This window comes from Corylus avellana, chromosome ca7 (assembly GCF_901000735.1).
Source record: "Corylus avellana chromosome ca7, CavTom2PMs-1.0".
NCBI lineage: Eukaryota > Viridiplantae > Streptophyta > Magnoliopsida > Fagales > Betulaceae > Corylus > Corylus avellana.
The window spans coordinates 23,233,859-23,246,235 of record NC_081547.1 but is presented as its reverse complement, the minus strand read 5'-3'; the positions used below and the strand labels follow the sequence as shown (position 1 = coordinate 23,246,235).

General features: G+C 35.1%; 1 protein-coding gene across 1 annotated transcript; it reads left to right on the top strand.

Annotated features, from left to right (window-relative positions):
- Nucleotides 1-387: 387 nt before the first annotated feature.
- On the top strand, nt 388-6,922 carry LOC132188154 (tubby-like protein 8). The gene is made up of 9 exons (XM_059602557.1): nt 388-1,037; nt 1,130-1,244; nt 5,349-5,525; nt 5,614-5,669; nt 5,746-5,842; nt 5,976-6,065; nt 6,154-6,246; nt 6,565-6,632; nt 6,784-6,922. Exons 1-9 carry the CDS (start codon nt 574-576, stop codon nt 6,857-6,859), a joined length of 1,236 nt encoding a protein of 411 aa, XP_059458540.1. The 5' UTR covers nt 388-573; the 3' UTR covers nt 6,860-6,922.
- The last annotated feature ends 5,455 nt before the right edge of the window (nt 6,923-12,377 follow it).

The following is a 12,377-nucleotide window of genomic DNA, read 5'->3' as shown; positions in this document are numbered from 1 at the left end:
AAATCTCTAGAAGGGACACAGCTACTACTCCAAGTTCAAATCAATGCTTCCCGCTCGTCGCTCTTTCTAAAATCTCTTTTCGAGTCAAACCCCCCATACAGTCTCCGGCACGCACAAACACAAACACAAAAAAGTCAAAAAGAGTTTGAATAGTTACCGTTGGCCCCAACAAACAAACACACACATACATAAAACGCACTAATTCCCACTCCCACCATCCGAAAACAAAACAAAAACCTTCACATTTCCCAATGCCCATTCAAATTCAAAACATCCTTCGATCCCATCAGTTGCCTCGAATCCACACAGCTGGGGTCCATTACCTGTTTTTACCTGCTCCACATCATCATTGAGGCCCACCCAACAAATTGCAGCTACCATTTCAAGCACACAAACAAGAAACCAGAAACTCCTTCCCAGAGCATCACAGTTCATTCAAAATTTTTCCTCTGTCTCTCTCTGCGCAACTGTGACTGATTTCAAGAAATCTACAGAACCCCATTAAAACATTTCCCGAAACCAACCCAACACTCCAGCATTCAAATCAAATCAGTAATAAGACTAGAAATTTTGATGAGTAGTTGCAAGAAATCCTCAATGCCACGGCAATCCTCGTACAACTCCCTCTATGTAAATCCTCTCAACGAGCTCAAACACAACCGTAGCTGCAGCGATGGCGGCGGGGGCGTCTCCTCAACCCCACGTATATTCACTGACAACAAAGAGAACGCCGTGCCCAACAGGAAACAGAATGAAAAGGCTGTCTTTTTTGGCGGTGACAAAGAGAATGTGGTACCCGCAAATGGGTCTGCTTCTGCGCCCAAGCGGTTCACGAATATCAAGTCTTTCTCTACGAACGGGAGGGTCTTGAAGCCCTCCTCGCTTCAGTTTTGCATGCAAATGAACGAGCCCGATAAATCTTTTGGGTCTAAGATTTGGGACCCGGCCGAGTCGGAGACTTCAAGTTCTTTGAAAATTTGGGACTACTCGGATTCAGAGGCCGCTCCAGCTTCTTCTTGGTCAACATTGCCTAATAGGTTGGTTTTCTGTATACCCTTTTGGGCTTTTGATGCAAATAAATATATATTTTTTTACTCATTTAATTTAATTTTTGAGTTTGCTTGGTCAGGTCTTTGTTGTGTAGGCCATTGCCACTGGATGTAGGAAGGTGTACTTGTGTAATTATGAAAGAAGCATCGCCAGAGGGACTAGATGGGGGTACTCTATACTCTCTTTATACCAATGTAAGATCCTTGTAACTTACAAAAAAATTTCCCCTTTCTTCTTTTTAGATTTGATTTTATAAATTTTGAGTTTTATCGAATTAGTATCTGGAGTCTTTCTATTTCCTTCTTCCTGTTTTTGCAAGTTTAGTTAGAATGTCTTCTTTATATGTATATCTGCCCTGAAATGGATATAGTGTTGGCTTTGAGCACTTGTGCACAAAAAATATAACCCCAAGGAACTATTGGGAACGGTTGTTTCTGGTGAGGGAAATGCCAGAGAATCAAAATTTTACACATTAACATCTTTTTTTATTTTTTATATTTTTCTCTTTTGCTCGCCTTGTTGAAGTTTAACTACCACTAGAAAATATAGCATTTTTCCCTCAACAGGGCACTAAAGAAAAAGATAAGGGATCTCTGTCTCATAATTTACTACTACAATAAGATTTATTGGACGTGTATCAGCTACAATATCATGGGCTATGATCATGTCTTTGTATTCAACTTATTTAGGAGTTTTGAATGTAGAACAGTTACAACAGTTGTTGGCCATGAGAATCCGGTTCTTAATATTATGTAAGAATGTCTAATTTTGTCTAATTATGGTAGAATTAGAAGCATGTCTCGGAGCATTTTGGAAACTGTTACTTTAAGATTTTTGAATCCAGTCATGATGCGTGTCTTTGGTACTCTAGAACTGAGAACTTGAAATGTCTCCAGATTGCTTATTCATGTCTCCCATTATTGTCACTCGTGTATAATTTGAAGTTCTAATTGCACTAATAAAAAAAATTAATAATAATTTGTAGTTCTAATTGTATAATAGTCAACATATGAATTAAGATAAACAATTCCATGGTCCATGTTAGTGATAGGATCCCCAAAATATCCCCAAATCTTCCTGATTTCCTTTTTGTTGGGTGCCATGCTTATTTTCTTCTATAGACAATTACTTGTTTATTACACTTATTTCCATATTAAGCTTTATTTACCCTCTAGATGCCGTATGGTGAATCCATCAAAGAGAATAATTTCAATCAATTGCGATAAACAATTTGTGGAGGCCTGACCCCCTCGAAGTGGTCATTGGAGGCTCGATTCCCTTGAAGTGGTCAATTGTCCCTTTAATTTCTGTATTATGTCTTTTTATCGATAGAAACCTTTGGATTTCTATCATTTGGTATCAGAGCAGTTCGATTTCCTGTCATTTTTCTTATTTTCCTTGTTTCCTTTAAGCTCATGAAAACAAAAAAAAAAAACCCCCGAAGTTTGTAGTGTTTGAATTGAGGTGCTGATTTGGTGGTATTAGACAGCATGGTGACACTGTCAAGAGGTTGTGAGACTCAGCTTTGCAAAGTGAGTGTTGTGCGTGTGCGATGGTGGTCTGATTTTGGCGTGGAAGAGTTACAGTTATGTATCGTGGCTGTCCAAGGGTGATTGAGGGTGTTTTTTCGCCTTTGGTGTTGTGTGGTTGTGGGAGGCAGTTTGCCATGCGTGAAGGTTGCTCGAAGTTGTCTCGGTGGCTGTGAACTAGGTGGCGATGCGGCTGAAGGTGATGGTGCTCGTGATTTGCGATGTGCGTGTGTTGGATGAGGAAGAAGAAGGGTATTTGGCTACAAGTTTGGTTTCTTACCCCTATACAGATTTAGAGATATCCCTATTCTCGTTTATCCCTATTTGGGTTTAGAGAAGATGAAATTAGTCAATTGGGAGTCCAATTCTCCGGAATTGATTGATGACTTTATCAAACAAGCCCTTGGCAAGTGAGAGATTAATTTTAAGTCAGTTGGAAGTCCAGTTTCTTCAAAAATATGCTCACCAAGAGAGCAAGAATATATGGAAGCTCCCCGATTTGGCTATTCTAAGTTCAATAACATTGACATCTGAGTTGGCAAAAATTTGGCAAACATTAACAGTTGAGGAATACATAAACTTATCAGATCACTCTTATAATTGGTTCGAAGTACGGATAATAGAGACATTCGTTACAGGACTTTGGCTAGAAATCCAACGAGAAGTCAAGGCTCAACGACCTGAACCATCAGAGCTACTATTTCATTTGCAAGGAGCGAGGAGAGACTCAGCAAGAAAACTTGCTAAATAGTCAAAGTAGCCGATAAACCAAATGGGCAAAGACATTTCATCTTCTAAACTAACTTGCAAAACTCCTACCATGTCAGAAGAGTCAATGGTGGCAAATGTAAACGCTTTGAATTTGGAGTTCTTTCCATTATGATTTTTAGACATCTCCAACATTGATAACTATCCTAATATAAAGGAGATCATGGATCCGGTGTTGGACAAGGAAGATAAATTATTCTTGGTGTGTGTAGGGTCCAAATGGATAACGAAGTAGCTGAGATATCATCTCTACAATTTGATGACGAAGTAAGTTATAAACTGATTTGGCAAGACTTTATTGGAAAGGAATTGATACAACAAAGTCTAATGACTGCAAAGAAATGCTTGCTCTAAATTGTGAGGGTCCAAGACATGCCTCGGAAGAGTAATATCGATTCAAAATTCTTCTATGGTTCTCATATGATAAAACGAGCAATATTGCAATATTTCCTAAGGTTCATTTTCTTTTGCGCTTTATTCTTGTGGCATTGAATTTAATAAAGACATGGTGGCCACCATGGGATTGAGGATGGGATTGAAGACGTGTTTCATTAATAATCAATCTTGAGGACAAGGTTGTTTTGAAGGGCAGTGAGATGATAGGATCCCCAAAATATCCCCAAATCTTTATGATTTCCTTTTGCTTGGGCGTTACGCTTATTTCCTTCTATAGACGATTGCTTGTTTGCTTATTTGCTTATTTCCATATTAAGCTTCATTTAACTCTATAAATAACACACAGATGCCGTATTGCAGTCTCTAAGAGGTAGCTCAATCGGCTGGGACCACACTTAATGAAGTAGAGGTCACTAGTTCGAATCTCCTTTCTCCCTCTTGTGCAGACATGTAAAAAAAAAAAAAAAAAAAAAAAAAAAATGATGCCGTATTGCAAATTCATCAAAGAGAATAATTTCAATCAATTGTGGAGGCCCTTTATGTTTCCAACAAGTGGGTTTCTTTTTGTAGTTAATTAGTTTAATTGGCCAACTATAATTGAGATTATATTATTGCAATACTCTCACTCATGTATGGATCCCAACTAGACTTCCCCTTGTACAATGAAGCCCAATATGTGGATTTTTTATTTTATTTTTTATTTTTTTTAACTCAAATGAGAGGTAGAGGTCAAAGTCAAGCATACTTTTATGATATTATGATAAATTACCACTTATTCAAAAAGCCTAAGTTGATGAAAAGTATTGAATTTAATTACTTAACCATTATTTTAGTAACATGTTTGATTCATTCATTAGACCTCTAAGGTAAAAAAGACAGGCAAACCATTCCGTAAGTTACCTTTTGTCGAAGACAAATAAAACTTTGTTCTCTTTCGCAAATCATATAATAATATTTAGTCTTCTATGTAAAAGATTACACTAAAAAACCGTTACTGTACTTTATTTGGATTTTTTTTTTGACATTCTTTAAGCAGGGCTTTGACTCCAATGCAGTGAATCAAGTGAAGATAAATAAATTGAGGATTCTAATCTAAAATTGATGAATTGCATAATTACTGTGATTATGAACCCTGAATATGGTTGGTTTTGGTCCTAATTCTTTTGAGGATTCTCATACCTGTCTTTGACTGAGAATTTGATTATCCAACACCAAAAGCTGTTTATTCTACATTTTGGTGGGAGTATTGTAACAATGATATTCTAGTGGACTAGGACTAGGATTTTCTGGTCTAGTTAGGGTATTGAGTACCCTTATGTAATCCCTCTTTAGTATTTTTTGTGCACCACAATAAAATATGTAATTTTTCATATAAATACTTTGTTTCATTTTTTCCTTGGAACTCATAAGTAGTTTGACAAATTAAGTTTTGTTACAAAGTACACCAATTACCTGCTATACTTTCTCTCTGTGTGGCCCCTGTTTGATTGTTCGATTGCCTGTATTTGGGGTCTACATGGTTTCTGTAGTTGAGCATGGTAAACTCCCTTGTAGGAAAAAAAAAATCTTATTCTTGATTCTTTTATTTGGCATTATAAATTTCAGGAAGGTAAGGGACGACAGGATCGGAAACTAGCCGTCGCCCACCACAAACGGCATAATGGGAAGTCTGAGTTTACTATTGCTCAGAATACAAAAGGAATATTGTCTAGTTCAGATGATGGTTTTATTGGGGCTGTCACAGCTAACTTCATGGGTTCTAAATACCACATTTGGGATCAGGTTAATCTCTTACCTACTTCAGAGTTTTTTAATTGATATGTAGAAAGATTTCTACCATGTATGTGGTCAGTAATTTGTATGATTGCAGGGGAGACACCTTAATTCTCTAGCCAATCAGTCTAAATCACTTCTAGCTGTTGTCAGGTAAACCAACTCTCTCTCTCTCTCTCTCTCTCTCTCTCTCTATACTTCTGGTTACATAATTTGGTTGCTTCTGCAGATTCATGCCTACGATAGCCACCTGTACAGGAAGTTACAGAAGCATGATGGCATACATACCCAAGCACCAATCCATGTTGCTTAAGAGCACAACTCAGGTGAGCTAAACAGTTTCAAATATATATATATATATATTAGGTGATTCATGTGATAAAGCTAATGTTGGGTCCTTGTATCATGTTTAAGGTTAATGAAATGGGTACCTTAATTCAAAAATTCTGTTTCTGGCAGGTACAACACATTAATGGACTGCCAAAGGATTGGGAGGAAAAAGTGGACAGAGTTCATCAGCTATTCTCAAGAGTTCCACATTACAACAAAGTAAGACTACAGAACGTGTATTTCTTTATTAAATTTCAGAAAGTCTATTAGTCTTGTCTCTGATGATTGATTTCTGTTGCTTCTTCAGATTATAAAGCAATATGAGTTAGACTACAGAGACAGGGGAAGAGCTGGACTTAGAATACAGAGCTCGGTGAAGAATTTCCAGCTGACTTTAGAGGTATCATTAACTACCCTGATTTTAGGGTTTCACCATGACAAACTTATATTATGCAAAAGTGTCCTCTACAATACATTTGAAATGGGTAGTATTCATTTCATGGTTAGGATTCAAAGTTGTGCATCTAACGGTGTATATAATACCACATCAATTAAATGATGTGCTAATATTGACATCATGTACATTGTTCGATGCACCCACTTTAAACCCTGACTATGAAATGAAGAAGATCCTTGTCTGGGAAGGAGACGCTTAATTTAAACGAGTGTGGTAGACATATAATGCTATTGGATGCTAATTTATTTATTGTTCACCCAGGAGGATGGAAAACAGACAGTCCTGCAGCTTGGAAGAGTGGGGAAATCAAAATATGTGATGGACTACAGGTATAATGCAAGAACCATTCTGCAATTGTATTGATGATTTAAAGGAATTTAAGGGGATCCTGATACTTATAGCATGGACTAAAGATTTTATTGCAAGTGTTATGAAAGAAAAATAACACTAAATCAATTCATGTGTGCCTTTCTTGTGCAGATATCCTTTGACAGGTTTCCAAGCCTTCTGCATATGTTTGGCTTCAATTGATTCAAAGCTTTGTTGCTTGTTGTAATGTTTTTTTCTGCCTATGCCTTTTTGCAGTTCAACATTTGAACAAAAGTTCATTTTCGTTTTACTTTTTCTTCTTTGCTCTGCTTCTCATTCCAATCAAAGAAAACAAAACAAAACAAAAAAGCTCACCATTTTGTATAGAGACGACAAGCCAGATGAATATTATTTACAGAAATTTCATCCAAATTGAGTCGGAAGAATTTCTTTTAACTCAGTCTATAAAACTGTCATGTGTTTTTTGAGCATGTGATGTGCTTTTCACATACTACTTAAAAACTCACGTGCCGAAACACATGACAGTTTTATAAATTCAACCCAGGTTGGAAAAAATTTGTATCCAATTTCCTGTATATTTAGCTACAATCCAAAACATGCAAAACTTGTATGTTGGCCTCTCAGACAGCATGCTTTCTTTTTCTTTTTCTTTTTCTCTTTCTCTTTTGCTATTCTTCACCGCCATGTTCTTTTCAAGAGGGCACCGACTTCCCTGCAAATAAGCTGCCAATGGTTGGTCGTTAGGGGTTGGATTTGGGGCAAATTTAGTAAGCAAATAAGAATAAATGAACAAGTCATGCAATGTTTTTATGACCACAGTTAGAAGTTGGCCCTGAACTGAAACATTTCTTGACCTTTCCCTCTTACAAAAGTTCTTTCTTAAAAGTCTTCATGGGGTCATTATAAAACATATATTCAAAAAGCTTTTCATAAAGTTTATGTACTACAATCAAATCAGTAGCTATATGTATGAGTTTTATTGAATAATATGGTTGAAGTTGATTTTAGGCTCGAAAAACTTTAAAATTAGGCAACATGTGGATCGGGCTTAGCTATGGCGGAATCACATGTGTGACTCTAACTCATGTTCATGAAATCTAATTAAAAATATAATGCAATCAACATGCTTTGTTATAGTTTTTACAAGACTATGATTTATGAAAAGTGACAAATGACTATATGAAAAACTGTTTTGGACAATTCAAATTATTGATAAATCATCATGCGTTGATGTATTATGCTTATGCAAGAGAGAAGTTGTATAAACAAAGTTTTCATGCAAGTGAAGTCCACTACTTTTCTCTCTTTCTTCCCATAGTGCCCCCTTTTTTTAACTTTTGAAATACCATAATTGCCCCTAACGGGTGGTTCGATCGCTCTTTTTGAATTTTAAAGGGTGGCTAAACCACCCAACAGACTGTGGTAGTAATTTGGCCACCCACTCTTTTGATTTTGGGGTAGCCGAACCACTGCACAATTATTATTTTTTAATTTAATTTATTTAGTTTTTTTTTAAAAAAAAATATATAAATGGGGTATCTTAAAAAGAAAGACTAAAAAAAATTAGTCACATGCTTTCCATCCATTTTAACGTTTAATGTTCATGGAGTAACTTTTTGACAATTGATAGCATTTTGAAGCATCTATATGCCAATTTTTAAAATTTAATGGCATAAATAAATAAATCTAAAGCATGTTGCTTTAACAAAATAATATCATAAATATAATGAGCAATTTCTACTATCCAAATTTGATCTGAGCTTTGTTTAACTCATTGAATGTCACCGTCCCAATTAGTTTTTAGATCTGCAGCATATTCCGGTGAATCATGTCTCTGGCCACGGCTCGATACATCACAACTTTCTCAACTAAATAGTGATTTCCTGGCATTTCAGTCTCCGCTACAAGTGCATTTCTAAACGCAATCTCATTTGCTGCCTCTACCATCAGTGACATTTTTTTTCTTCATATACCTAATAATTCCTCTGCCATCGTTCAATGATTTTCTCCTAGAAAAGACTTGAGAGAAAACAAAAGATGGAACGAAAATATAAAATCGTTACTCTTAAGGTTTTGTGTAAACAAACCCTTACAAAACGACTAAAGGAAATGGAAACCAAAAAAAAAAAATCACCCTTTAGATTGCAAATGAAAGCAAATTTAGAGAGAAGACAAACATGAACTGCTACAGTTTGCAGAGCCTGAATATCAGCAAACTTACTATTATATTATTTAGAACAAAGAAAAAACTGGGGGATCTTTTTTTCCTCCTCTAAAATGATTCTCCACCTACTAAGATTTTGAAGCAAAGAGTTGAGAAATAGAATCCCCTTCAATTTATTTGAACCGAATAATATATAGTTAGTTATATTGGAGGGGTATTTTTGTCTTTTCACTTTTTGAAAAGACAAAAATATCCTTCTATTATAACTAACCCGATATTATCTCGTTCAAATGAAAAAGATCGTAACTCATGAAAGTTCTGCCTATAAAACTATTGTACTTACATTTATTACTTGAACAAGAAGACATGACATCCAATTGCTTTCAAACAGTGAGGGCCCCCTAAAAATAAAATGTGTCAACTCTTTGAAACATCTTCTTTGTTAGTCGGCAAAGTAATTAGGAAGTTGTTGGGATTGAAACCTTTTTTTTGTCCATTAACGTTAAAAGGACGTATTAAGTAATAAGAAGCATCCATCTATGCTATGGAAATACGCAGCCTATCAACTGCCTGGGAGTTAGCCGTTAGAGGTTGGGAGCTACCACCTAACTGTCTCAGACACGGTGTATTTAAATTGCTCTCCAACCGACCTTGCCGCCGATTAATGGCTCCCAAGTCAATCCAAGTGAGCTAAGATGGGCTGGGTAGGGCCCTATGCTGACTTTATGGCTGCCTAAACTAATTACATATGTATGAGGTTTTTAAAGATTTTTTTGTTGTCTCAATGTTTTTGTTTGATTGAGTTTGTAACCTTTCGACTCCTCATGCCTTAAATATTGGGTTTTGTTGAGGTGAAAAAAAAATCCAAACCATGAACGAGAGAATGGGTAATCTGTTGGGAATGCTTTTAAATACAAAGAGGGAAGCAATCTATTTAACCAAACATTGTAATCTAAAGTTACAACTCCTAAAAACTTTCAAAGCTTTTTAGCCTTTTTTTTTTTTTTTGAAAAAGAACGTGATCATCTTTTATTAATTCGTCAAAAAAAAAATAGAGTAAATTGCTGTAACAAAACAATATCACAAATACACTGAAATTTCTTCCAGCCATATATCATCGATGACTTGTTTAACTGCGGCCTTTGCTTAACCATGTGCCGTAGAATTTGTTGCCCAATGGGTGTATATAGCTTGCCAACTAGCTAGTGAAGCAATTGTCATTCGTGTGTCATCTACTAGTTGACCATATTTGTAGAAATTTCGTTATTAAGAATTCAGTGCATTTACCACTTGAAGCGCGTCTCCTTCCAAAATGACGTGTTATAGGCCCAGATCTCTATTGAATACATTTTAGCCATCATACTGGTGTTGCACAAGAATGTAGCTGAGAAATGCTATTTAATAAACTTACTTACCTACAATTGACATATAATTAAATGACGTTACTATCATATTGTCTAATTGTATAATCCAATCTATTAGATAAAATGAGTTGTTTTCAAGAGGTAGTTCAATCGGTTTGAACCACGCTTTATGAAGCGGATATCACTTGTTCGAATCTCCCTCCTCCCTCTTGTCAAAAAATAAAATAAAATAAAAGGAGTTGACCCAAACAAAACATAAGAGCATCTCTAGCAAGCCACTCTTAAATACACATTTTTTTTTTTCTATTTTAGCTACTAATTTTTCAATACAAACTCCCACAAATTATCTATTTCACTCTTTACTTTCTTTAAAATATTATTTTTTCAATAACTTGTTTATTATTTTTTTAATCCCATAATTCTCTCTCTCGTTTCTCTCTCTCCATACCAGCAGAAGAAACTCTGGAAACCCAAAATTCTCATAAACAAAAGCTAGAGGCAACAAATCAAAGTTATTCTAAACATCTTCACCATTATCAACAATCTCAAACCTATGAGAAACGAAACAACCTCAATGAAAAACACAAGAAAGCCCCATAGAATAACAACTACCATCAACTAGACCAACAACATCCCTGCAAAATTTCACACCAAGATTTCCACTCTCGTCTCTCTCCAACAAAACAAAGCCCAATAAACTCAGAACCAAACAAATAGAAAACAAAAACAACCCAACAAATTAGACACACCAGATGAAAAAAAATCAAACAGATCACCCAACATATCATCTCTCTCTTAAGACCAGTAGATTCGACTCTATGGCGTGGGTCCAATAGCGACGGCAGCACTTGCAGAAGTAGCATTGCCAAATCTGACTATCACGAGGCTTTTGGCTATACACTTGGGGATGCTCTAACATTTTACTAGTGCAATTTCAGAATCCATAGGCCAGTAGCCTCCACCTTCCTCGTTGACCAGAACACCGCCAAACCTAGGAACGTGTGAATAAGGTAACAAATGGCTGCAGTAGTATCCAACTTTCAATAGCAAGCCATTAATTTTTGCTGAATAATTAAAAAAAAAAAAAGAAAAAAAAAATTGACATTTAAGGACTTCCTATAATTGAAGATTATGGAGCGCAGTACTACCTCCTCCCTATGGTTTCGGCATGGTGAGCCCTCAAGCTTATATAAACCCTATGATTATATAGATTAGGGAAATTACCAGATCCTACCTGCACCATTGACTCTAATAATTTCCTTAATTTTCTAATAAAACAATAGAAAAATTATTTAATTACATCTCTTTTGATTTTTTTTTTTTTTCCATCACAACCAATAATTACCATCTTTCTAATATGTCAACGCACGCCATATTTCAGAATGTCCAACCTGCCTATATACACATAAATATGTCATACTCTCCAAATGAATTTTTCTTGGTTTTTTGATACAAGAATTTGGATTAACATTTTGGTTTCATTATTGATTAGTTTGGTTGGATTTTAGGTAGCAAGGCTGCAAATGAACTAGTTTGTTCAATAATCTATTTGTTTAAACTCAATCCAATATTCTTGATTCGGAACTGCAGAAACCCATCTGATTATTAAGTGAAACATATTCAACTCGCTCACCTGACTTGATTAAGGCTTGCAAACCCAGCTTGTTTATATGTGTACAAATATATACTAACTTAGAATTAACTAACATATTAATTTATTAATTAGTTGGTTAACATTTCTTAACTTAATATTATTAAATAACTAACGAAGTAGTCAACTATAGCTTATAGGTTACTTTGATTAAAAAACAAAAAGTATATACTAACTAAGTAAGCATTGTATTCCCCTTTTCCCTCCCCCTCCTTTGAATAGAAAAAACAGAAAAACAAAGTAAGCATTGTATTACATATTAATTATAATACTTAGATGATTAATTAGTATTACTATGAATGTATATATTAATCATCAATGTGTCTAAGTAAGCATGGTATATTTTATATAAATAATTAACATACTAATTAGTTAGTTCATAAATTAACATATTAAATTATTGATAATTAGTATATAACAATATAACTATATTAAATAGTTAATATATAAGTATATAACTATTTATATATATATAAACAAAATATCACATATCACATATACTATAGTTAACCAGGTGTGATATGTCAAATTATGCTTTATCAAATTATGTTTATATTATAGTCTC

Coding starts and splice junctions, on each gene's coding strand:
- LOC132188154 (XM_059602557.1), top strand. CDS start 574: ATGAGTAGTTGCAAGAAATCCTCAATGCCACGGCAATCCTCGTACAAC. Junction 1,245..5,348: donor TATACTCTCTTTATACCAAT/GTAAGATCCTTG, acceptor TATAAATTTCAG/GAAGGTAAGGGACGACAGGA. Junction 6,247..6,564: donor ATTTCCAGCTGACTTTAGAG/GTATCATTAACT, acceptor TTGTTCACCCAG/GAGGATGGAAAACAGACAGT.